General features: G+C 42.6%; 1 protein-coding gene across 1 annotated transcript; it reads right to left on the bottom strand.

The window, feature by feature from the left end:
• Positions 1-211: 211 nt before the first annotated feature.
• Marf (Mitochondrial assembly regulatory factor) lies at positions 212-26,905 on the bottom strand. Its single transcript, XM_050169646.3, has 16 exons — positions 26,797-26,905; positions 26,248-26,553; positions 25,148-25,274; positions 24,864-25,026; positions 24,577-24,698; positions 23,673-23,781; positions 22,961-23,068; positions 22,642-22,795; positions 17,871-17,941; positions 17,649-17,770; positions 16,004-16,338; positions 13,520-13,743; positions 11,691-11,846; positions 8,209-8,405; positions 5,460-5,594; positions 212-896 (listed from the first exon to the last, which is right to left on the bottom strand). Exons 2-16 carry the CDS (start codon positions 26,477-26,479, stop codon positions 827-829), a joined length of 2,325 nt encoding a protein of 774 aa, XP_050025603.1. The 5' UTR covers positions 26,480-26,553; positions 26,797-26,905; the 3' UTR covers positions 212-826.
• Positions 26,906-27,748: the final 843 nt, after the last annotated feature.

Raw genomic sequence — 27,748 nt, 5'->3', positions numbered from 1 at the left:
TCCGCGGAAAAAAAAGAATCACTCATAATTTTACCCCGCATAATGAACGCACCCCCGAACTTAACGCATATCTTTCAGGAAAAAAAGTGCGTTCATTATGCGAATTATTACGGTAGTACAAAAATGATATGAGGATGCAGTATTTGGGTTTTGCCTGAAAATGAAGTGTCCTATTTACTACATGCAGTGACCACATGCCATAACTTCAAAATGCAGTTTCGTAGAATAGAGATGTGCTTTCCAGCTTTATTTATTGCACAATACAAATCAGTCTGAACAAGAATAATGTTCCTTGAATCATTTCCGTGCATGCACAGCAAAATACCTACAATAACCAGCCATTCTCCAACAACTGATGCATGCTCTAAGAAAAAAAAAAAAGAACAGGCCTACGAAACACAGATGGCAACAAAGGCAATAGAGCTCTTCTTGGCATGCTTAAACAACAGATGTAGAGTGAAGAATCACAGCCATCTAGCGCAAATAAACTACATAATGCTGGCGTCTGACATAAGCAACTTGCATGCAATATGAGGAAACAAGAAATTTCCAACTTCATTATGAAAACTGTTAATAGTGCATTAAATTTGCATACTAATTTTTACAGCAAATTGATGTATTTGTTGCAATCCATTCATAGCCTGACTTCAATCATTCAAACTATATTAACGATAAAATTGTGCAAGGCAAAAAACAAACAGAAGGTGACTTGAAATTGAACATCATGCATGCTTGTCAACATTTCCTTCTCAAAGAAATTCGAGAAGGTGCTTTCGTCAGGGCCAACAGAAGACTAAAGACCAGTGCCAAATGATGTCTCCATACTCTACTGATCATATTGGAGGTATTGTTGTGAGAAGGTCTCCAGTTCGCTCATCAAATAACCAGCCTTGTTCCTGCAATGAGAGGAATAACAATAATTCACTCTCGTGTTGTGAAATGGTGTCGTGAAATTTCACAAACAAGTTAAAGCATTCTGGTTCCGATGCCTGGCCATACGCTTGTCAATTCAAGAAGCATGCGATCTGCTTAGTATATACTTCCCAAATATAATGTAAGCATGAGTATAACCATGCAGCGAGGCTAGCCTCTCTTAGGTTTGAAAAACACATTATGTATATTACTACACTGACCTGGCACTACTACTGCAGCTGTACACAAGGGCATACATAAATTTTTTTTAGATTGTCAAATCATTATCTATAACTTGTTCGTTCATTCTGCTATTCACCGCATTTGCTTAGTTCTTCAGCTACAATCTAACTAAATGGAGGACAAGTTCTTGTCAAATTCATTTGGATGCTGCAGGTCAAATGCATGGAACCACTTTTGATTTTTGGTATGTGGGGAAGCTTGCTTGCTGAACACTGCATAGGGCTTAGGGTTGGCAAGAATAATAGCATTCTCCTTGGTGCATGATTCGGTACATAGCACGCATGGTACTGGTCATAGAAATAAGATAGTAATTTGGTACCCTCATGAGGCAGTGGCAGTGAACATAGAACACATTAAAATGTGCTGTTTCTTCAGTGAATCATCTGAACTTGCATGCTCAGAAGAATTATGCAGAAACAACACACACAAGCACGGTAGACAGTTGAAAAACTGAATGCCACAGTGGCAAACCAAATAGTAAGAATTTATATGGCTTGCCACAATATCTCAGAAGCTATGGCATTGAACTGCTAAGCTCGAAGCTGTGGGTTCAATCCCTGGCCCTAGCAGCTGCATTCCTCTGGGTACGGAATGCAAAAACATTTGTTTACTGTGCATTGGGTGCACATGAAAGAAGCAATAGTAGTCAAAATTAGACAGAAGTCCCGCACTACAGCGGGCCTCATAACCAGATTGTGGTTTTGGCAGGTAAAACCCAGGGTCGATTTATTTAAATAAATTATATAAACATATAGAGGAAGCATTTCAAATGCACGGCCCACTGTTCTCCTGCTCTTCTGAGTACTCACATGCTCCCTTGAGTAGTTAACACGCCTATCGTAACTCCTCAACAGGCCTTGCAGCAATGTGAGGCCTGTAGTAAATCATGTAGTATACTCTGTATGCCACTCAATACATGACATGAATGCGACACCATTGACATAAAGCTTAAGCCACAATTTTCACAGAATCAAGCGAATTACTATTCTGTTGCCTGTGACATGTACTATCTCTGTTAGTAACATCTTGCACATACGTTTCGAGTCTGAACACTGAGGTTAGAGTATTGCGAACTTAACAGAAGTATGCATGTTTGATGCTGCAGTAGGACTGTGTGCCTTAGCAGTTAATTTCACTATACTCTGTTTCATACATAAGAGGCAATGCTGCAGAATCTACACAAGCAGCGCAGCCATAGAAGTCTTATTTCACGCATTTTGCAGTGCCGTTGTTTTTGATCTGCAAAATTTTTATAAGGTAACTGCTTCACATACTACAACTGCTGCTTGAGGATGCAAGTCTACGTTCAATCACATGTTAGTTATGCACATCTGTGCTTCTAGTAGGCAACATACTATGTTTTGGTTGTGGTGCAAGTGATGCGCTGTGGTTGCTGGTGGCAGGAACATGTTACTCCACTCGTACGGTGCTAAAAATATTTAGATGCCCGATGCCTTTCATGTAATAAACAGCCATGTTTTGTGACATAGAAGTATGAGACGCAATTTTACTTCGAATTACATGGCAGGTACCTAATATTTTTTATTAATATGCGACGCACTACATTTCGGTTGCTGATACAAACAGTGAGAGAAGTCTCTTTAGCTTTTGTAGCATTGCCTGCTATGTATGAAACAAAGTACAGTAGACTTCTGTTAATTAAATTTTTCACTTAATTCGATTCCAGCCAAAGGTGGCAGCCAGCGCCCATGCACTTATATAGGCTCAAACTTGCGTATTCCGATCCTAAAATTGCCTTTTGCTGCATAATTTGCCCTTCACCTGTCAGCATGCATGCACCTCACCCCTATGGTGACTTCAACAGCGACCGCTTTAGTGGCAGCGTCTGTCTCGGCGGAGCTTAGGGGTCAGTGAACGTGTTGAGCACACGTCATTTCTTGTCAAAGACAGTTATTTTCAGCCCACCCTACAATGATTTTCAAGCAATAGCCGCAGCTCACGCTTGATTACGGTATTTACCCAATTATAATACACACCGTTTTCTTGAAAGAAAATTGGGCTGAAAATTGCCTGTGCAGTGCAGTTGGACACAAAACCACCGTCACACCATTTACATGCATTGCCGCATAACACATCTGTACTGCAGCAAGGTTGACTTAAAAGAAAAAAAAAAGTTTGGCGAAGTTGATTTTAGGAAACCGGCTGCCAACTTTTCCTGCTGAATAAGTCAGGTGGGCGTTAGGTTTCCACTTTGTTTAGCAGCTTTAATGTCAGTTCTAAGTTAGTTTACTACATTAGACACAGAGAAAGTGGGCGCAAGTCTGGTTTAGGGGCGTGTTAAAATTGGGCACGGAGTAAGACATTTAGGAGGTGAAACTCCCGTCAGCGCGAGCGAGCGCGGGCGACCACATAAGGTCACAATTGTTGTATGCGCCGATGGGGCCGTATGCAGTGGCGGCGCCATGCGGCGCGTCGTAGAAGCTGCAGCGAAAAAAAAAAAAAAAAAATGCAGCGCCCGGGCAGGCGGCTCCGGAGCGCTCTCCGGCCCCTTCCACCATACCCTCAAAAGAAGTCAGGTGCGCGCAGCCGAACAGGAGCAACACGCTCGACCGGTTGCCCTGGCAACCGAAACGGCGGTAATTTCTTTCCAGGCTGCCAGCATGATAATGGCTCCGCGGGCTTGTGACCTTTTCTGGTCGCCGCAAACAGCGGAGTTTCCACTCCTAAATGTTTCTCGCTCTGTGGAATCGGGCAAACTCTGCCAAATGACTCAGCATGTTATTAAATTCGACTCACCAGATAATTAGATCGATTTCGTAGGTGCCCTTATTATCGGAAGACGAATTAACTCCTGAATTAACGGAAGTACAGAGTACAACTGTACAGAGTACAATTAAAACAAAGCGTTTCTGGTGACAACTCTAGCGCCTTTGACAGCAATACAGCTCACACTCGTTATGACAGACCCCCACATAACAGACCTTCTGATATAACAGACCACACTTATCCCTTAGTCTGGTCTGCCTATATTATTCAACAGATCCTGTTCTGAACAAACTCAGATACGACTGATATTGCTAACAGCATACAAAATATCGGGCAAACTTTGTCTAGATGAAGCATATGCAGTGGTGATGTGTGCGTTGCATTGAATGCAACTTTTCCCGGTCCCTTGTGGAAAGTGCAGAAATACATTCATCTAAAGAAGTGAACAAACCAGCAGAAAGCCTTGCGCATCAGTACGCCATGCAACGCCCTGCTGGCTAATGGTGACTTTTCGAGATGACCACACAAGTGGCCCACCACCACTCACCGATGTCGGCTTGGTGCCGAGCCAATGCCGAGGGTTCCACTAGGCCTAGTGTGGCCTGACCTGCTTTGTTTCAAATTCTTAGCGGACAACACTTCAAACACAACTGCCGACGAGTGCAAAATGCATCGTTTTGAGAGCACTTTACCTTCTCATCGCATCAATTTGCACAGAAGAGCAGATAACCTGCTAGTTGCAGCATCTACAATGCAAAACGTGTGATGCAGACGAGCTATCTCACAGTGCAGCAGCAAAATGGCTTACTTTATTCTATTGACTATTGTCTTGTGCTAGAAACAAATCGTAGCTGATTTTTGTGCGGGCAATGGTGGCACCACACTCAGATGGGCCGGTAATATGGGTAGCTGGCCGCAATGGCAGAAACGCTGCTCAAAACTGTTTTTTCACCAATAGGAATATTCTTTGTGGGGAGACTGCCAGTTGTCGACTGCTACGTCTGGAAAAAAGCAAGGCGCTAGACGCTGGTGTGTTTGTACAATCACCGCAAATCTGTTGTTTCACCATCTCCCCCTTATAAATCCAGATTTTTTTCATTATTTTTGCAATCGCCTTTGGGTTGGAATAACCAATCAATTGACAGCGACTTCTGAGAAGTTCCATTGTTTCATAACATACTGTAACCCTAATTTTGGAAAAACAATTTGAACATAATAAACCTTTCTTATTGGATTATTACGGTCTGTTGTAATGAGCGTTGGCTGTGCACTTCAAAACAGAAGGTGGACTAATAATATTAGTACAGTCACCCACAAAAATTTATGGGACACAGGACTTGCAGAAAAGCTGAATTCCCCAATGCTGGGCTCATAGCCTCAAATTCAATGTTTTAGCATGTAGTAGTCTTTCCAACCTACTAGTAATCAATTAATTTAGAAGCACAAGCACCACACCTTAATAGAGTAGAAATTCACATTTGTCGCGAGACCGATGTCCCACAAAATTTTGTCGATGACTGTACACTGAAAGTAGGAGGCATTCTTGAACTTTCACTGAATCAAGCTGTTGACAGTACCTCAATGTTCTGGCATTGGTTGTGGCCTCCTCCATCTTGGCGATCTCCTTGTCCAGCTTTTTGATGTCTGCATCCATATCATTCACCACTTCGTCCACCACATGTCCCAGGCGTGCAAATGTGCTTGACAGTTCCCTGCAAATGCAAGGCAGATTTAGCAGTATATAGTATCTACTACATGCCTGCGACAGATTTGTAGCCAAGCTCAAAGAGAGTATTGTGTCAAGGCATGCGCATGCCTTGAAGCTTGATGACTTTCACAGAAAGAGTACAGCTCGTCTTCTGAAGATATGCGCTTATTATATGTCTGTGACATGGGATGATGTGTCTTCACCCTTCACTCCACTACACAGCCTTTTCTGCAGCAGGTGATGAGGCTATACAGTGATGAAGCAATACAAACACAAAAGCACACACACTAGTGCTGTTGCTGACCATTCACCATTACTGCTGAAAAGCAGTCACACAAAATTAAAAGTGTAGTAAGTTTCCAGTTCTTATTGCTGCATCACTTCTGTAGCTATGCTTAGCTTTGCTGTCACAGTATATGCAGCAGCAGTTTTCTTATTGCTTTTTTATAATATATTGCTCAATTTGTCTTCATAGGAACTTGCTGCTCAAATGTGACATGCAATAACTGTAAGGGGAATATCGAAGTACAGTGACAGTGCCAAAAAGCCTATGAGGCACAGCTCTATTTACAGTCGAATCCGCTTATAGCTACACCGGTTTTAGCAATATGCAACTGGATATAACAATGAGCAGCCACAGCATAGAGAACTTTTGGGAGTCAAAGATACTCGGACCGTGGCCACACCCGTCACTGGCTCGAAAAGCGATTTGTGCACTAGTGCGGTACTTGAAGTGCACGGGCTTAACAGACCGTTTATAGTGTCCTTGTGTATGGTGTCCCTCCCACACGTACTCCGTGCTTACTCTCTCCCTTTCTTCCTCTTTCTATTCCCCTTTCCCCCACCCCCAGTGTAGGGTAGCAAACCGGATGCTGTTCTTGTTGACCTCCCTATTTTTCCTACCCTTGTTTTCTTTTTGTGTGGCAAAATAAGCCACTTACTACAATGTTCTCATGCCGTGTTATTGGTTATAACAATTAAATCTGGCTACTGAGAGTCTGTGCCGAAAGGAAGGAAAGTGCCACAGCTGCTTGTTGTTACATTCAGTATTGCTACAACTGGTAATGCTATAAGTGAGTTTGACTACTGCATTCTGTCTAATAAAATGCCTTGGTGTCTGTCCCCTCTCTGTTTTTTTTTCATGTGATCCAGTTATACCAATTATCGGCTTAACGATGGAATTTTCTTAGCACTTAAACAATGTCGTAAGCAAGTTCGGCTGTATTCCAATGTCTTCTAAAGCATACAGAAGCAAGCAATGACATCTGCAATCTTTTTGTCGTCATCTGCAAAAGTTGCTCTTTTACAGCAATGGTTAAAGTTACTTTGTTTAGCTTCCGAGGAATCTATTGCAGGCCACACCACCACGTCTCCTTCGCAGAGCTTGCTGGACAAGAAAGCTGTCGTCACCCATAATCTGATCCTCATGGTTGATCTATGATGTGCAAGCCCTCCTGCCGTTGCCTGCCATTGCCGTTGCCATCTGTGCTGTCATCGTCATTGGCCCAGCTATTGGTGCTTCAAGTAGCATTTGAAGCTTTCATAAAAGCGACCTCCCAAAATATCTTCCCCTTATTCTCAATGCTAGAGCAAAAATTCTGGCAGAACCCACTTACGATAATTGTCTAAGTTATGCAAGAGCATTCACACAGCACACATGCTTTATTCAACTCCCATTACCGCCACCTGAGTGGTGCCTGGTGCAACTGAGTGGTCCATCTATTAGGCTTCATCGCCTTTGTAGCCAAATGCACTGCACATCTTTGGAGATTTTATGATCCTCCATGTGCGAGCCGTGCATGCATGTTGATATTTTGACAGCACAATGGCGGCAGTGCTCCTTCGCATGTACTCCATGCCCATTCTCAACTGTTGGTGTAACATACTTGCTTACCATGCTGTAGGCCCAGGCTCGATTCCTCATTGGGGCTAGATTTTTCTTAATTCTTTTTATGCAGTCATTGTATTGAGGCAAGATAGGCAGACCAATGTCGGGTAGGGTAGCCAAAGAAATGCTCTTGCATTTAAAAATAAAATGCTGAGCCCATAAGTGTTTCTTACAATTACCTAGAGTCAAAACTGACGCCTGGTGCTGCTGTATGCACAGGAATGCCAGGAAGTGGGCACTTCAGATTTGAATCTTTCTCAGAGAGCCAGGAGACCTCGACGATGCATCTGGCGAACAGCACTTCGCCTGTCACAATGGGTCTTTACTAAAACAGCATGCAAGATGCTGTTTTCTTACATACTTTCATGTGACGAGACAGTTTATCAAAATCTGAGGACTCGTGCTTGGTTGTACAGTTATATCAAACATGATCAGTACTGCCGGACTGTGTGTCACTTTCAATCGTGAGTTTCTGCTTCACTTACTTGTAGCACTTCATGCAAGTAAACACTATGGGCAAACCAATAATTATTTAATCAATATTTTTTCTGAGAAAGCTTTGTGCAGTCATGACCGTTTTTTAGGCCAAGCACATCCATGGTGTCACAGTGCCCATTAGGAAGCTCACATTGACAATGGTGCCAAATTTCCCTACAGGTGATGTTGAAAGCAGCTCTATGGCTAAAGCTAATGGGGAGACACCATGGCCGTGCCTTTTCATCATACTTACTGCTGCACTTGATGAGAGCAGTTGGCGCTGGTGAGGTCAACGATTAGGCGCAACTTTCGAGTGGCATGCTGCACATACTGGCGCTTGAAGCAACGTTCCTTTGACCGATTGGTCCATGTGAGCCGCTCAAAAAGGTAGAGTGCCCCGTACGTCCCCAGCGCCACTGCGATCACCTTCCACCCAATTGCACGAACCATCTGCAAAAACAAACCACATGATGTCACGTACAGACGCGAGTGAAAGTCTGGAGACCACTGGTGCCGCAAAATTTTTTTTATGGGGAACCATTATATGGCTCATGAGGTGGAAAATTTGGTGTTTTCAGCGTTGGAATGACCATGATGGTCCAAAAAGTAGTGAGCCAACTGAGGCAGTTGATTATGTCAATTAAGGCAAAGTTAATTAAGGCGATAATAATTGACAGGTTCAATTAAACTAGACTTCATTACGGCACTCAAACCCACACCCTTTGGTGTTAAGGTAAAGCTAATTAAGACATAGTTAATTAAGGTAGAGTTAATTAAAGAGCTCCTCACCAGATCTGACCATTTCTGACATCGCTACATGCCGCGGAAAGATCTGAAATTTCAAACCGAACGCCGTTTTTTCTTCACCTCATCGCCGCCACGCTCCAAGCTGGAGGATGACGTACTCGTGTGCCTGCGCTACGTACTGGTGTCCGCAGTGTGACGTCGCTCGCGGTGACAAGTGACTTCGAGAATGATTCAAGACAACATCTGTTATATGTGCGATTTGTTGCTTGAATTAACGAATTGAATTTTAGAGAAATAATAAAACACACAAACGGAATGCCTGCGTGTTTTTTGTTTTACTTCACACCAAAGCAAGCGAGATGTGCTTCCGCTTCATCTGCTTGTTCCCACGATCGTGCGGTCACGTGTGCAGGTACCGAAACTACGCCATTTTCTACCATGTTCCAGCGCTTGATCATGCTCGATGATCCGCTTGTTGTGCCTCAGTATTTGTGTAGCATTGAATTATACCGCTAGTCATGTTTCCTTGTGCACAGCATGCAAAATTGTTTGCAGTGCGAACGAGACAACAGCTCACACGCAACGCCGTTATCGAAAGTGCGTAGCACCGAAAAAAGAAAAAAAAAGAGCGAGGAGAAAACAAAAATGAAGGCGGGGCCTGTGACTTATGCACCACGCGATCCTTGAGGTCTGATATGGGAGAACGCAGAGAAGGAATTTCGCTTTTAGAGGCTGGACGGGGCAAGTGAAGCGAGCGTCTTGCTTGGCAGTGGAGCCCGCCTGCTGACATCATGGGTTCGCGGCACTGAAATATTTCTATCTCAGCTATTAATGAGCCGATTTGAAAAATTTTTGTGGCAGAACGTTCCCTAGAGGACACGTAACAACTTCTAGCATATAACCAAAATTTGCTATGGGGCCTGGTGAGAGGCCCTTTAAGGCACTCAAACCCAAAGTTGAGTGTATAAGCGTGACTGAATGAGGACGTAGAAAGAAACAGATACACAGACACAGGAAGCGCTGTGTCTGTGTATCTGTTTCTTTCTACGTCCTCGTTCAGTCGCACTTATACACTCTACCATGGATTCTAACCAACTAGCCCACCAACGTGTTTTAATAAAACCCACAACCTTTGTTGGGAGTCAAACCCTCGACCTTTGGTGTTAATTAGGGCGCAGTTAAATTAAGATGACTGAAAGAGATTAGGCAGCGCGCGGTGGTCACAATGCTTTCACTCACATCCACGTAGGGACAACTAAGTGCACCTTGAATGTTATTTTCTTTGCAGCCAAGGCATGCAGGTTGAAATGAATTGGTAGAGCTTACATGCATCTACTCAACTGAAGTACTAATTAATGCTTTGCGACAGTTCCACATTGCACAAGTATGTTACAAGAACTGCACATTTTTGTTGATTTCGTGGTCTCTAGCTCCTGACTGTGTCCTTCCCGCAACAGGTCCCTACAGCCTCACATGGGATATGGAAGAAATACAAGGATGGCAAACCGGGCAAGTTGGAACTCATCCATGATAGCAGTGTACAGGAGATGATGATACAGAAAAGGAAAAATGGGCAAGCGCTGTCTGACATTTGAAACTTTATTCGAAACAAAATTGGACAAATGTAGTATGAACAGCCAAAAAGACGTCAGGTTTTGTTTCCAATAAGTTTTCAGTTGTCACACAGTTCATGGCCCCTTTTTTTTTCTTTGTGGTGATTTCTTGGGTGCTGCTATCTTGGCTATGGCAGATGCTATAGTGGAAGGCTCCAAAATATTTTTGACAACCTGGGGTTGTCAGACCTGAGTACATGGCTATTCTTGCCTTATGCCCTTACTAGAATGCAGTTGTGGCACCTGCAAATGGAACCCGTGACCTTGTGCTCAGCAGTGGAACAAAACAGTGCTTGCATATACAATGCCTCTGGGCCCTAACTAACAGTCACAGAAAAAGAAATATTGTCATTCTGTAAATTGCACCCTATAAGAGAACTTAAAGCAGACAAAACAAACGAGTCGTGCAGTTTGTTACTCTAATTATGAAAGTTTTGAGAAAGCATCAGGGACAAAATATTGGTGTAACCTAAAGCAAATGTCAAATACAGCAACTTCATGTGCTAGAAATGTTGCACTGGCCACAATTTACAGAGATGCAACATGTTTCTGCTGTGGAGTTGTATTAACCGTGAGCTAGAACCTAATTTTTGGAAAACTGACAATATTCAATTTCTCACAATAAGGTACCTTTGTGCCTAAATGAAATGCTACATAATTCAAGATTCCTAGAATCTGACATTCTTCTTCAAGTGTAACAACACTCCTCGAAACAGATCCAGCGGTTGCATGATGAAAGCATTTCTATATGTGCACCACATGTGAGAAAATTCACAGCCAAGACCAAGTTTACGTTCCACCTCATGACTCTTCAGAGCACGCTGGCTGCTGCAAACATAGCCACAATCTCATACCTTTTTTTTGCTCTGCCGTAAAGTAGCCTGCCTTTTTTTGACAATCCGTTCTATTTGTCAACTTTATTGTTTCTACTTCCAAACAAGCAACGACTCTATAGTTCTGCCCTGACATTTGTGGTAATAACATTTTAGGCCACCTCAAGAACTGCTGCAGAGCTTCTTGTGCACATGAATGTCCAGTTGCTGTGTAGGATGCTCAAAGAAAGAAAGAATATGATCGCCAACAGCTGCATGCATGTGCACAAATCACAATGATGGCTTTCCATTGAATAAAACAAAATGTGTAGTTCCCCAAGGAGTTCAGACAGAAGCATTCCAGCACGGTGGTTGCATGTGGTGATCGGCGCAAATATCCTAGTTCTAACCAAACAATTGCTATGCTTATTATTCAATGGCGCTTAGCAGCTTCTTATGTTTCTCCTATAATATATTCAGTTTCTTCGCAGATGTGAACAAACATATGTGCACGGAAGAAAATCGAATGAGAACTGCAGGACACGCAAGACACGAACACTTACACATCCTCCGACTGTTAGCACGCCAAGAGCAGTCTGAGGTGTTGGGGAGACCACAGCCAACTTGTGCACTATGCCCAGGTAGTCCGGAGGAGCTGCCGGGAACACTTTGATCTCGTTGCTCGGGGTCTGCGGTGTGCTCAGCTGCGGCCTTGGAATCTGCACATTCAAGGCTGACATGACGCCGTGCTGCTTGTGTAACAGCAGGTATAATTTTCTTTTACCCTTCCTTCACCAGGACCGGATGTTCTGATCGATTCGTTGGGTTTAATGTCTCAAAGTAACTCTGGGGCTATGGGAGACAACGTCGTGAAGGGCTCCTAATTAATTTTGACCACCTTAATGAAATTAAATAAGATGCTGCATTTTACATGCCAGCCCCACGGTATGATTATTTGGGCACGCCACACTAGGGGCCTCCTGATTAATCGTGACCACCTGGGGCTGTTAAATGTGCACCGAGTTTGAGTACATGGCGTTTTCGAATTTCGTCCCCATCGTAATGCAGCCACCACAGCCTGGGATCGAATCCACAACCTTGTGCTGAGCAGCAGAACACAACAGCCGCTGAGGTAGCAGGTACAGAATTCTCAGTTAATTAAGTGCAATGTTTTCAAAGTGTGTCAATGTTGTCCTGTAGCCATCCCTTAAGATGGGCCGTGGCTGTGTAAAAAGAAATGGGGGCAAACACTCAGCAGTTACATTTGAATTGTTATCAGGTCTACAAAGCGTTTTGGCAAAATATATTACATGCCATAGCATAGGCCTAATGCTGTACAATGAACAGCACAATGTGCATGAACTAAGAATTCCAGCAAAATCAGCAACATAGTTATAGCTCAATCTCTTTTCTTTATCTGTACAGTTCTTTCCTTTTTTCAGCGAAATCAGATTTTCCAAGCTAAATCTCACTGCAACGCCAGCTTCAGGGCACATCTTGCAACCACAGAACTGAATTCTGGCAGTAAAAAATTTGATGAAAGCCCCAACACTAGCACAGGTTTCTAAATATTTGTCCGGAAATGTGCTATGACATTAAATTGGCATTCTGCTTAGTTTAGGTACACCTACAACATAGAACATCTGAGAAAAATATGCCTTTGTATAAAATCACAGAGAAACAGCTTTGATGGTCAAAAGCTTAGAAAGTAAAAGTTAATCTCGCCCTTACAATTAATGAGACTACCCGTAGTTAAGACAACCTTATAGGTTGGCTAATGAGAATGCAAGTTTTTCTTTGTATATCACAGCATAATCGTGGCATTATATTTCAATATTTGATATCTGTAGGCAGTGCATATGTATTCCCTAAAGGCACTCTGTGCGCAATTGTGCATGTTAAGATAGTGGTGCATCAAAAGCAAAAGCACCAATGAACAAGATATATTTAATATGCAACAGGCAATAGGCAACACTGAATAATACGTGTAAGGCGTTTTAGTAAAATGGGTTGAACGGTACACATCTGGGTGTTTGCTCTTGCTATCAGTATATCTCCATGCAGTGGGTTCACAACTTTCGTTGTTATTAACAAATGTTTTACACATCAGACATATTCTCCAAAACACTGGATGGGTGCTTTCCAGTGCTAGACATGAAATAGTAGTTAATGTTCTCATACGTGACATTCCCGTAGAGGGTTCTCACATGGAGTCAACGATCTGTAAGCTTGACAAAAGACTCACTGAAGAATTGAAAATCCTTTATCTGTTCCGCAACAGTTTGCTCTTTGTTATTCTGAAGATGTGATGAACGTGGTGAAACTAAATTTTTGATTGAGAAGATTAATTGGCACCTGAAGCAGTGGCTTTGCAGCACCTTAGCCCACATACCGTGTTCGAGTAGCTGACGCCTGTGGCCGGGTCCACCTTCCGGTGTTGCGTGAAGAACTTAATCATGTTGGCCAGGCCAAATGAAAAGCGAAACTGCAGGTCTTCTTGGAAGTCGCAGCAGAGGCTCTCACAGTTGATCCGATACAGGACCTCGAAATTGTGCCGCGGCAGAACGTTGAGCATCTGTGGCTGCTGCTCCGATGGTATCAGCGATGACATCCGACCTGGGGTGGGCAAAAAAATGGTGAAGGTGGTATGTAACCGATTGCTACACAGCATATCAAAAGTGATCAAATTAATTCAATTCAGAGGTTTTATGCGTCAAACCACGATTTGATTATACCATTTTGTATAAGGGAGACTCTGGATTAATGCTAACCACCCAGGTGGCTCTAACGTGCGCTGAAATCTAAGCACACCAGCTTTTTTTTTGTGTTTCGTCTCCGCCAGATGTGCACGCCACAGCTGGGAATCAAACCCATGACCTCAAGCTCAGCAGTGCGACACCATAGACACTAAGCTATTACGACAGATTCATAAGTGATCACTACGGCTAAACTATGCACATATCATGTGTGCAATTGCAAGAAATGCACATGTCACTTTGTTGATGAGGTGGCCCTTAAGTATTTGACTGCTTAGAATAGTAGGCTGTTACAATAAACAATGACTGATGTTGCAACCCTGTTCATTTACACCCACCAATCTCTTCAATACTTTTTATAGTGCCCTCCAGTTTCCATTTAAAGTACTTATTTATGCTCTGTAATGTGGACCCTAAGGTACTGTGGGCAATGGAGCCAGAAGTGCTGAGGATGATACTGGCACCAGCGCAAAGTGGTGTAGGACAGTCATGCAAATTGAGACAAAGGTGTCGAGGAAGAAGAATTGACTGGCTGCATGTGATGCCATGGAAGACGAACAAGTTTGTATGCTACAGAAGTGCAGTGGCAGGACTGCAACTACAAAGCTGTCAAATGTTGATTGCCTTTTTGGGCACCAGAGGATGCAAGCATACAGCAGTTTTCAAGCTGCTCACAGATACTACTCGGTCACACGGGAGGCGAAACTTACGCAAATAGATACTTTGTGTTCTATGACGCTGACAACACATTGCATTAAATATATGCAGGGTGTTACAGCTAACATAAGCCAAGCTGTTGAAAATCTGGTACAAGGTATGATTATGACTCTCAGCCTGAACAAGCCTCGCAGTGAGCACTTTTGTGACCGCTGGTGTGTCACTGTGCACTATCATATATGTAATCACGTGCCACCTTTGTGTTTTACACGCTACAAGTATGGAACAAATACAATCGTAATTACATTGGATCAAGGCATGCTAAAAATAAGTGAATTGGGTGTTTTAATATGCAATAACAACTTTTCAATTGAGAATCATGCCCTTACTATACAAAAATTAAGAACTTGTTCAGTTACCATATACATGCGAGTAAAAGCACACTAGTTTAAGGACTGCACCGGTGTAAGAGTCACACACTGAACTTGGCAGCACAAATTTTAAAGGTCTGAAGACACTGCGCTTGGCATGTGGCAACTTCTGACATGGCAACACTGACAGCAATGAGAACTTAACGGACACCATTTGCATGGTGCGAATATGTGGACAAACAAATGTGTGATTCAAACTGTAGCATTCGCTTTTATGTGCGGACTTATCGGCAACAAGCGAAAAATTTACGCATGTTGTAGAAAACACCACGTCTATGTGATCTCCCGAATGCTGTAGGCTGTGTCCAGTTCACTCAATTCATGGCTGTGCTGCTGTGTTTTATTCAAAAAACCACAGTGCCAGCTGTCGGGCGTTGTTTCATTCACTGATGGTAGTAACCATGGTGTATAAAATGTGACACCTCCGCACTCATGGTAGGTGATTTGGAGTTGGAGTAGATTTTAATGAAGAGAAAGGAGGAGAGGTCGGCCTGGAGAGCGGGTCTCTAGCCTGCTACTCCTCACCAGGGCAAGGTGAAGTGGGAGATACAGGGAAAGGTAGGTGGCAAGTGATTACAATATGGTACAATGAGCTACTATATACATGTTGTCCAACACGCGGATGCACGCTTTAGACTTGAGTTGCGCTTGAGGAATGTGGACCCTTCAGATGCAATTTTCTGTTAACCTAAGGGCTTTCTTGGCACAAAACATGCCTTTTGGGATTTCTGGAATGGTATTTTAACAGTCCACATTGACATAACATTTGCCTTTAGTGTCCCTTTAACATCTTGGCTAGTGTTGGATACAGCCATCCTGTATATTGTGCACTGCTTACATACGCTACTCTCCCTCCAAGAGTGTGCACGTAATGCAGGCAACGAACATGATCCCATTTGCCAAGTTTTCATTCCTCTAGTTAGGTTGTAGAGCCACTCCCATAGGAAGAAAGATTTCCTATTTATCAATACTTTTTCTCTGCACCACAATGGTACGGACAAGCACCCAACCCAATCAAACGTTGATGCTCACCAGTCATCTCCTTCTGGGCATTTTCGACGGACATCTGCAGGGTAGTTGACAGGCGGGCACGCAGGTTGCATCCAAGGCCGCGCTCGACGTAGGCGTGCAGCTCGCGCTTGTACACACCCAGCACCAGCGGGTCTGGGTGGAAGGGTCGCTCGAACTCGCCAACCAGCAGCTCCAGCCGGCGGATCTCCTCGCTCAGGGCGCCAGCCACCTGCTGCTCCACTTGCTCTACTAGCTGCCCGATGCGCTGCTTCGCCTCCTCCGTCAGTAGCTGCAGCTGCTGCTGCGTGAACTGCAGCCTCTCCCATTGCTCACGCCGAAGGGTCTGCTTTTCTGTCCTGTGTATGGTGTGTGTGTGTGGTTAGCGGAATTAGGTACATATACAAGCGCTGACTAGGAGCTGAATTTTATTGATCAAGGAATGTATATACAGCAACATAGAAGGTGAAAGGATTATCAAACACGGTATTGCTGACATCTGGCAATATAGGCAGGTCTAAGAACCAGCAGCAACATTTTTTTGAAAAGACATGTATGGCATAAAAAAGAAAGATCATAATGATAGTCCAAGAGATAGCAAATTAAGCGGTAGCAAGGCAAGAAAAAAAGAATGCAGCAGGTCCAACGAGTTGGAATCTATATACAGCGAAGCTTTGTGTGAGTGCATAAAATGTCAAAATATTAGTACACGAATGCACACGTGCATGCACAAGTGCGGGTGCACACAAATTATTTCAAACGTCATTTTGGATGGAGGCTCCTCTATATTTACATTTTAAACTAAGTTTCTTGCACAGTCGAAAAGTTTGTTGCAATTGGCCTTTCAATCTCAAGTATACAAGTCTTTCCACACTTTGCCTCCATTGAAATGCGGATGTTGTGGTTGGCAATTTACCGTACGGCCTTGTACTTGTAATGCCATAGCCATTAGGACACTGCGGCATGTAGAACGAGTGCGAGTTTATTGACAAGGGATGAGAGGTCGACCTGAAGTGCCACCATAGTAAATCTTTCTGCCCAGCAACTGCACTCTGGTAAAACAAGACAATGGAATAAAAAAGGGTTGCCTGCAAGGCAGCCATGCTTTCAGGAAAGGTCGCCACAAGGTTCAGGCATTTGCAATTTTGCGCAAGGTGACCTCGAAATGCAAGAAAGCGTTTTGTCATAGAAGAAGAGTAGTCTGTAAATGAAGACATGTGTACTGACAAGCTAAAGCTTTCTACCAGCAGAAAAAAGTAGATTTGGGTAGTAAGAGGTAAGCAAGATGTACCAACAGCACGTTGGTACCTCTTACAGTGACCTCTCATGCAATAACTTTTTATATAACCACCAGGGTGACATTTTTTTATCTTCTCTTTTTTCAAAAACAATACTTGTTCAACACTAGCACATTGTGGCCATTGCTGTGTAAACAAACTTCCATGCCACTATGTACCATGCAACAAAGTAGGGTTTTTGCAACACAGCCAACAATGCCTTACCACTGGGGTAATGTGGATGGCTGCCTTTTATATAGATCATTGATTAAAACCAGGGTGCTCAAGAGGTGATAGATGTATAATAATAAGAGGTGCAGTTGATGGACACACAACAAAAAGTGCAGTGTGAACAATGCACAGTGATAAGTGGCCATCAGCCAGGTTCTCACTTGAGCAATGATGCCTGCTCGTAAACTTTGTCCATGATGGCTCGTAGCTCACTTGTGATCTTCTCCCCTCTTTGTGTGTGCTGCTCAAACTTCGTTTTTACCGCAGACTTGGAAAGACACTCCTAGAAAGAGTACAATAAAAGAGCCTTTAGTGATGCATGTGCCAACCAGTATGCTCCCGATTTCATCAATAGTGAATGGACGTCGCAGTAGGTCACTTGCCTCAAATTTCCTCTCAAAGTCTTGAAATTCGAAGTACCTCCCTTGGAACCCTTCGGCAAGACCTATGCCCGCTACATGGAAGACAAGACAAGTGATGAGCTCTCTTTGAGCTCTCTTTGTTGCACATTCACGGACAGCTTCCTGCCGCCAATTCTGCCAACTGCTCACTCATCACATTAGGCACGAGTAATTCTCTGAGGTACTGAATACTGAGCGAGTTGGTATTACATAATGACGATGAATAGTGCGATAAACAAGGGATGAGAAAGAAACATGACACTGTGTTGGTGTTGTTTCTTTCTTGCCCCTTTGTTCATCACGTTATTTGTTGCCAGTAAGTAATTCTCTGAATAGAATTCCTGATAAGGAAGTCTGCCCAGAGAATTCCTTAAGGTGTTGGCTCAGGCTCTGATGCTCTTATCTAAATACATGGAAGTGGAGAAACAGTTTTGCCTGGCATGCCATGCACTGAATTTTATGAGGCTTTTAAAGGAAATTATAATGTAGTAACTGTAGGCAGCAAATGTTTTACTTGGATGGCCCATTTTTAATAAAAGTGGTTGGAAATTGCAAAAGTGGAGAAAGAAAAGAAATTCTAGTAACAACTTTTTCGACTCTGCAACTTGACAATAAATAATAATGTCAGAATTCTGTAAACTGCACCCATTAAGGTACTTAAAGTCAACAAACTTGATGTATTGTACACCATTCTGCAAAATTCCAGTAATTTGTGAGTCGGACTTTCACAAAACACTTGCAAAGTCTGTAATGCTTCATGTAAACTGTAACTGATGTAAACTTCAAACTGATATATGAAAATTTTCTGCTTTAGATTCTTTAGCAGATGCACATTATAGAGCTGTGAAGTCTGATTTTTGGTGTAGAGTTATAGGTTTGTAAACTTGGTGCTTCAATTTTTTTTTCTTTATGTTACAGATTTTTGGCAGGTTTCGTAAAATATTTGAGGCCCTAAATCAAAACTCTGCTTGTTAGACTCAGTAAATTCTGCTTTGTATCTAAATTGCAGTAAATGGCCATTGAAATCAGTCTAGCAGTTGTCTAATAAAAGCATGTGTACATTTCACATGTACTATTTGAATAGGGAAATCAAAGCTGGCTCTGAGCTAAAGCTTCCTCTCAAAAATAACTTAAAGTGGTTTGGCATGCATTGAGGCAGAGAACTTAGGAATACCTGAAGTGTGTGCAACTGTGACTGGAGAGAGCACAGAAGGTGAAGAAAGAAACAGAGCCTCACTAATTCTGATAGATACAGCAATGGTGGAGAGCAGATGTAAAAACTGAGTCAAATGTTTATAAAATCTAGAGATTTCTTAATTTCTGCAAAGCAAATACCCATGCCACACGGGCACAGAAAATGACATTAACTTGCTAATGTCTTAAACTTTAATCCCATTCACAGGGTGCCACCAGACATGCTTAGTGGCATCAAAGTTAATGCCATTCGCAACGTAGTGCATTCTCATAACTCCCTTGGCCATCCAATGCGTACTCTCGTTCCCAATGTCTCCACATTCTGATGAGACTAACCGAATTCTTAGTCAAGAATAATTAATATACTCTTCACTTTCTTTTAAGAAGACCTCTTTTCTAACGGCATAGTGTGTTCTTACAATTATTACAACTAACTTGGCCAGTGAATGCGTACTCTCGTTTCCAAAGTCTCTGCCATAGCCATGGTGGCTCCATTCTGATGATATTAAACAAACAAACATGTAGATAAAAACTAATATATTATTCAATTTACTTAAAAGAAAGCCAGGAGAAGCTGTTCGATTGCACGGCGGTGATTCCTTGCTTTGTTGGCCTCATACTGAAGCCTTCGAAGTTCTTGACGATGTTTGGCAAGAAGAAGCACATGCACACACCCCCCCCCTTAACAAACTGGAGCACACATTCAAAGTCTTCAGTATCGCTGCTTGAAAGTTTTGAAGCTGTGAGTGCCATTTTTCCAATTTTAATGCTTTAGCTACACTATGGATTGGCCATTCAGCCAGCTTCGGCTTCAAACAGTTTACGGCTGGGTGCAACAATGACATTCCTGAAGTAAACTACGTAAAATGTGCCTATTAATGTTTCTCACACCATTTCTTAAAACACTTACTCCCTAAATAACTTTTTATTGTATTAAGATTGGAAAGCAAACTAAACTGTTTTACTTCAGCTATCGTCATCGCGACCTTTAATGTCATAAAGTATGTGTTGCAGCAGCGACCGAAATATAATGGCATTAAGAAACTTAAGGTCTTACACTTTTAATGGCACTAACCTCGCCCTTGCGGCACGGGTATAACACTTCAGCATAATTATTCACAATAGCAAATGAGTCCTATGGAAATCTTCCAAGTTGAGCAAGTTTCACAAAAAAAAAAAAAAAAAAAAGTCATCCACCTGATAATACCATGAGGCTAAAAGGAAATCCTTTCATGAATTATTTATATGGTTCTAATGGGTACATTTTCCTGTAACAGAAGTTGAAGTGAAAGTTACTCTTGCATTAATAAAGAGTGTGAAACTAACATTAGATTATAAGCATTCAACCTTCAGCAGTATAACAAAATGGCTGTTTTCTGTTCTCTGCTGCTGTTTGTATTTAAAGCAAAAAGACATACACATTATGCATATCCTGCATGCTGTAACTCATGCATTTAAGCAGATCCAGCGTGTTCTTTCTTTCTTTATGGATGTCTTAGAATTGTGTTGCTGTATTTTGACATTGTCAACAATGAAGTCAGGAAGGCTCTGGTATGACTGCGCCGAGCCAAGAAATCAACCATGAAGATGCACTTCCCAACTGTTTCACAAAACAAATGGAAAATGAAGCACACTGCAGACGTCTGGTGTTCCTGTGACTTCTGTGTGTGGATGACGCAAGTGGGAAGAATAGATTTGTACAAGCAAAAATAGCTGGTAGCCTTTGCTGAGTACATTTTATTTGTTTGTGTCAGCCTGGTTCTCATCTTTTCATGCAGTTAGGTTCTTGAATTCCCATACCAACTGGCAAGAAACCACATTCTTCTACAATACATATTTCACTAGCAAGTTGATGCGTGTCTATTACAATCAAGGGCAGTGCTTTACTTTTTTTCTCCTGACCAAGAAAGCTGGGTGCGTATTAGAACTGAAGATGGGTCAGAATATAATAACTGCCATATAAGTTCATTCTCCGAGGCTTTTGTGATCTCAGCGTTCCAATCTGGGAAGAAGTGGTACCATTTTATGCTGTGCTTCTGTATTCTGCCCATTTGTATGCGTTATCCATTCAGTAGTTCCTATTATGCTATATAGGTACATTTTCATCTTAACCTTGTTCTTATTTATTAAACCCCACAGGAAGGTGTTAGTTATCACTTTTACAGTTACTGATTGAGCGCAGGGAAATGTCACCAGGAGTTAAAGGTCTGGCCATGTTGCAGCAAGACTATAGTTTTGATGGGTTGCAACTCGCACAGAAGGAATGACAAAGGGAGGAACCACCCAACAGCATGTTTAGTGTATGTGGCCTTGTTCAATGACCTGTTTTTCCATTAATTGTACAGGAAAGCACTGAAACAAGTTTTTCCCTCCATCAGTAAGGTAATGCTAGAGAGTGTGCAAGTATGGAAGGAAGTAATAAATAAGAAAATAAGAAAGTTGCTGCTTGAAAGTATTTCATACGCAATACGGAAAAGTACTGCCTCTCAGGAAAATGTAGTCCAGTGTGTCCTTACCAACAGACATGAAGTACTCAATTCTGGATGCTGGCACTGGCCTAATTTTAAAGAATATGTGGCCCTCTAGAGCCTCTAGCATCTTCACAATATCAAACAGGGCTAGGCCAATGCAAATGATTGAAGCAAAGCCCCAAGTCCTAATGACTGTTCAGGTCATGGCCATAATGGACAACTTTCTTTTCTTAACGACGACACATTCTGAGAGACCAGAAAAAGAGGGACCATTTGCTGTATTATTTCACTTAATAACTGTAAATCTCACTGTAGTGGTTAAAGGGTTCCTGCAATGCTGTTGAAAAGGTTGCTGGCCAACACAGATAGCAGCATCACAATGTGGCATTTCTGTGCACTTCATGCGATGGACAAGGTGTTGATGTGTGGCAGTATTATTATTGGTTAAAAATGTGTTGTCTTATTTATGTATGTGCAATATTCAGAGTACAACAAAAAAACTATGTCATTACATTTTACAGTCTTTAATTCAAGTGCAAGGTGTTTTAATATTGGAAACGATGCCATCAACATGCAGAGCATGTGGTGCTCCAACGTGCATCTCACGGAAGCTGCTGCAACCACAGAAGTGACATCATGGCCTCCGAGACAGGACCGTGCACCAACAGACGTCGAAAGCCATGGCCATGCCATCAGAAAACTGAGCAGGTCTGGCAACCACGGCACACCAACTTCTGATACGTAACTTCGATGCTCTGCTGCTATTGGGCACCACAGTTCTATGTCATAGGCGAGTGAAATGTGGCATCCAGAGCTACGGAAGTTCAAGACAACGGTAGTTCTCATTTTGCCCGTGCTTTAAAGTTTCTGCGGTCTGTAACTGGGGTTTGCGTGCGTTGATTATTCTAATTCCCTTTGTTCTTAGTTCTTTGACATGCTAAGAAGAGTACGTTAGAGCAAGAATGGTTGCCTTAGAAAAGCATTGCAGGGCCCCTATAAAGGTATGGAAGACTACATTGCTTAGAAAGGTTCATGTGCAAAGACGAATGTACAACAGCGCACAGAGGAAACACGAGTGCCAAGCTTACAATGCTGGGGTAGGCCCTGCTGCTTGCGCAGCCTGGCATTGAGGACCTCCCGTGCCGACACGAAGAACACCCTGTCCTCAGCTTGCTGGCGATTGGCAACTTTCAACTCGTCCACCAAGAATGCAAGGTTTCGCTCCAGGTGTTGTTTTCGTACCTGTGGGGAAAGTGACATATGTGTAAAGAAAGAAAAGCGCATGTAGCACATTCATGGGCAGTGAAAATAGATAACTTTGACAATGTTCTCTTTTACTTTCCTATACTATACGGTAACTACTAATGTGTAGCCAAAGTACATACTAAACATGCGAGTCCTACTTGCCTTCTCAATGATCTCCGGCTCTGACGCTGATGCATCCCAGCGATTGTTAAGGATGAATATGTTTGGCTTCGAAAGGCGCTCGCTGACCTTGTGAAAGAAGTTCTTTTCCTGGAAGCACAGCATAGACAACTTTGGTAGTAGCGTTTCCCTTTCGATATGCACATAAACGTTGTTGCCATGGTAATGCCAGAACAGTGTTCACATTTTTTCCTTGCAAGCATTCTGTTAAACCAATGTTCTAAACCTCCAAGAATTAACTAAAAGATCTTGTGAATCTTGTTCAAGATATGCTACAAAAAATTCCAAGATCAAATATTTTTAAGTGGCATTTTTAAGTCTAGAAGCATCAGTCACTATGGTAGCAATGCTACAGATACAAGAAAGACATATCTATGGCAAATGTTTGTGACAATGGCAAAGTGCTTAATGCATACCTTTTAGAACAATGCTCAATGTTTTTAATACAAAATGTGTACTTGTGTATAATTCAACATATGATTAAAAGTTGCAATTTCTAGTATTATCGGAGGCACTGGTGATTTTGCTGAAATGGAAGATTTTACTAATACAGCAGTTAAGAGACTCTAGAATCTGTTAGGCATCCTCGTCGACAAAAAAAAAAAAAAGAAGTTGCAGATGAAATTCATTAGAAGCATTGTCCGAAATACAGTTTTGTCACTTAGAAGTGAATGCTGATTGCCAAACGACTTACAGTAACCATCAAAGTAGACTCAGCGTTCGCCACAAGCACAAACACATCAGCATCCAAGCAGTGCTTGTCAATCCACAAATCAAGATTTGGGGACACATCGATGCCAGGGCTGAAAATAAATATGGTATACATCAAAATTTTTCGTCACATCTGCACTCTGAAAACAGTTTACACGCTTTGGGGCGTATCTTTGTCCTACAACAATAAATGCCGCCTGTCTTGCTTGCATTTACTTTCTTTAATGCTGTGTGCTTGGTACCTTCCCAGGTTAAGAACGGCACAGGTCAAGAACGGCACGTGCATTGTTAGCATGACGTAGCATTCCTTATAGAAAAGTAGGGAGCGTATGTAAGTGCCTCACTGCAAAACAACCAATTTGAGCACAAAATAATCGTACTTGCATTATAGCTAGTTCAAGCACAGTTTATAACGTAATACATTATTAACAGCCTGGCAAAAAAACAAAGGTGTGCTATAAAATACAAGCACAACCACTGGCAGCTGAAAGATAATCTTTGTGCACGTAAGGAGGCAGACCGCGATATGGTTTGCCTTTATCAATGAGACAATATTAGAAAATAATACTGCATCTACGGACCAGAAATTCACAACACTGGGACAGTGTTTTCATTCAACAGCTTTCAGTATATTATCTTTAAAGCACACCGATCAGCCAAACCAGACAAAGCAAGTAAGATGAAATTAATGACACACCACTCCAAGGGCATTATTTTCATGTCGCCTAGTTCTCAAGTGAATTGACAGGATACCCATCATAGACCTCCAGTGAGGCATAGCACTGCATGTTGTGTCCCAAAACGCGAGTTTCACCAAAAGTGACTGACTGCAATTATGGCGCCTACCAGCAAGAGCATACAAATGCAAGTGATAGGCGAGCTCATACCTGTCAACGAGAACTACATCATCACGCAGAAGATTGCATCTGTCCTTCGGCCAGAAGATCCTTACCAGTGCACTCTCGCCAAGTGATTCAGAGTTTAGTGCATTGGCGAGCTGCAGCACAGACTACAAGAACATGAAAGATAGCAATTAATGCAAAATAAAGAGCACAGTTTAAGAACAATAGACGAGAAACGACTGCTAACACAAGCTGCCTTTACATGTATCGCCTGAAAATCAATTTTTGTTACGAAGTTCTGGTGAACTTAAAAACAAAACCCTAGACTGTACCTCTACATTCTTCGGCTCACTGGAGTCCTCAGTCAACAGATATGCTTCAGAGCTGTCTGATCCTTCTACTTGAAGAAAGCAATTTGTGGTGTGTCCCAAACCACTGGGCAAAATTTTATCTTGTAGCATGGAGTTGATTACTGTGCTCTTCCCATTGCTGGTCCTAAAGAAATGATAGAAATGACCAATGTACTGACTACGCAACAGCAACTACTGTAGGATCTGCAGCATGGAACACAATGTCAAGGTAATGTGAGACTTTTCATCAGTTGAAGAAACATTACCTGCCAAAGAAGACGACCTTCATGTGATCACGTGACAAGACATCTCGAATGCCAGTAATCTTGACTTTGAACTTTTCCACCTCAGAACAGTCTTCAGCCTTGAATGCTTCCATACCAGAATTGAGGGCTATAAATATGCACGCAAAATGAAATGGCTCATGAGGATCATGAAAAATGAGGTACGGACCCAATGTTTCAACGTTCCCAGCCCACTAGTCTAGCGAAAGCAAGTGTAGTGCACTGTGGAGCAAGGAGAGGGACATCATTCTGTAGCAGCCATGTTTTAAAGACAATCTTTTGTCATGCAGCCACAGTGATGCAGAACTTGCTCAGACTGGAATGCCATACCTAGAACCTAGCACATATATTCTCTTGTTTCACCTGCTGCGCACCACTCATGCACTCTCTATATAGGCCAAGCTGGCAGAGGTGTAAAACATTGAGTGAGGGCACACGAACTGTCTTTAAATAATAGCGTCGATGAAAAATCATAGGTGTAACGTTAAAAGACAGGAAGACAGCTGCGTGGATTTGAGAGCAATAGGCGAGTTAGCTGATATTCTAGTTGAGATTAGGAGGAAGAAATGCAGTCGGGCTGAGGTCATGTAATGCATAGAATCGAAGAATGGGTGGCAAAGGAAAGGAAGTGCAGTGATCACACAGGTTAGTATGAATAAATTCCCATAGGTATAAGTGCCCTTTCAACGGCGACTATAGGTACGAGTGGTTCAAACACTTAACTCGAGTACACTCGCGCTCACTTCAGAGCTTTTGGTGTGAACATGAGAATCGGGTTATATAAAAAAAAAAAAAAAGACGTCAGTGAGTGTCGCATAATTTTACAGGGCTAGAGGGTTTGTATTTGAAACCCCAGCCTGCTTCCTACGGGCTTTCTCTTTTTTTTTTTTGCGATCTTCTATTGAATGAAAAGAAAGTAAGAAACACTGACGAAATCGCACACTTCTTGAACGCGCGGCACGAAAGCAGATAATAAATCTGGGGCACACACTCGTAATCACTAAAAGCTCGCTCTCATAAGGAGAGTTAGCTCTTGACAGTTGCTAAAGAAACTAGCACGATTATAGTAAGATAAGGCTCACCTGCAAGAAAGGCGTGGCTTTCTTCCACGTATCCCTGTATTCCCACGAATACATCATTGATTCGCTTCTTGGCCGACACGAATATCTTCAGTGGAGAAATAGTTAGATCCGCGAGTTGCCTTGTGTCTTTAGGTAAGCTTGTGAGTTTGGGCGGTGATCCCGACACCGGCTGGCTGGGGGGACTCGGATCAAGGGGACTCAAGGAAACTGACCGGCTGAGTGAGCCGGACATGGTGCAGTGCAGTTATGCGGGCACAAGCTCGAAGATGTGCGCTTCGCGCAGGTAAACGGATATGTCGGATAGATCTGGAAAGTAAAAACACAACTTACAGTCGGCGAAACACCCAGTGCATAGTTAGAGCATGGATACAGGTGCATTTGTTTACACGAGAAGCATGCAGACGTCCCAAACTCTAAAGGACGTCCTTGCGAGGCACATGTTTACGTTATACGCATGGCATGCGCTGGCAGAACTCCTTCACAAGGGAGACTTATAGATGGGCACAAGGTGTAAGAAAATTCATTTCAGAGCAAGCAGGTCTGCCTTACGGGTCATTCAGGATGCATTTCATGTGGAGTTTCCATTCGCTAACAAGACGCAGCAGGAATCCACGCTGATATTCTAGGCAAATGGAGCGATGACATGAGTTTGGCAAGCGCCGTCTTGCGATGATTATAGAGAAAAAAATAACACGCAGTCTGATGCCATAGCGCTTACAGCGCCATAAGTTCATTATAAAAGGGCGCTAAATGCAACATGCATGATATGCCCTAAACTGTATTGTACAAGTTATAGGAGTTAAAATTTTCTTGTATTTAATACACAACCAAATGAAAGACGACATAGGTGGTGTTTATATTTCTTTAGTGATAGGTGGTGCCCAAAATCATGGAATTACAGAATTACTAAACTTATGGTGTATGGAATGCGGCAGTGGTCGTCCGTATTCAAAAACCATGGAGTTTCTCACCATATTAGTGGGAGAACAATGGAAGAACTGGGGACGCTTCTGCGATGACGCCACTAGTAGAACCGTAGAACGCTGCGATCGACCGGCGTGCCCAGCGCGCGAAATTTAAACATGTCGCGCAAAACTTTCTGCATTTATAAACTAAAACACTCTCAACACACAACTGAAGTTCTTATAATTTGCAAGAAAATAAATAATACAAACTGCTACGATACGTCAATAACGGCGTCTATGCTTGCACGTTTCCGACCATAGATTATGCAGCCTCCCTGATCGCCTGCTCAGCCAATGGCTTAGCGTTTCGGTTGCAGAGGACAAATACTAGTCTATACTCGTTCCGTTCGGTAAGCAAGCATATGTTTTTCTTATTTTTTTAGTATTTCGAAAGACACGAGGATGAGAAGCCCGGAAAGAGCGCCCCCACTGTGCCTGGTCGGTTGCACGGGATTCCTTTCATTTTGTATCAGCCAGAAAAGCGGTTGCCAGGTTTCACTCAAGAAAAAAAAAATCCTGTTCTCTGACGAATGCAG

The sequence above is a fragment of the Dermacentor andersoni genome, chromosome 3 (assembly GCF_023375885.2).
Source record: "Dermacentor andersoni chromosome 3, qqDerAnde1_hic_scaffold, whole genome shotgun sequence".
NCBI lineage: Eukaryota > Metazoa > Arthropoda > Arachnida > Ixodida > Ixodidae > Dermacentor > Dermacentor andersoni.
This window is presented reverse-complemented; position numbering and strand designations above follow the sequence as displayed.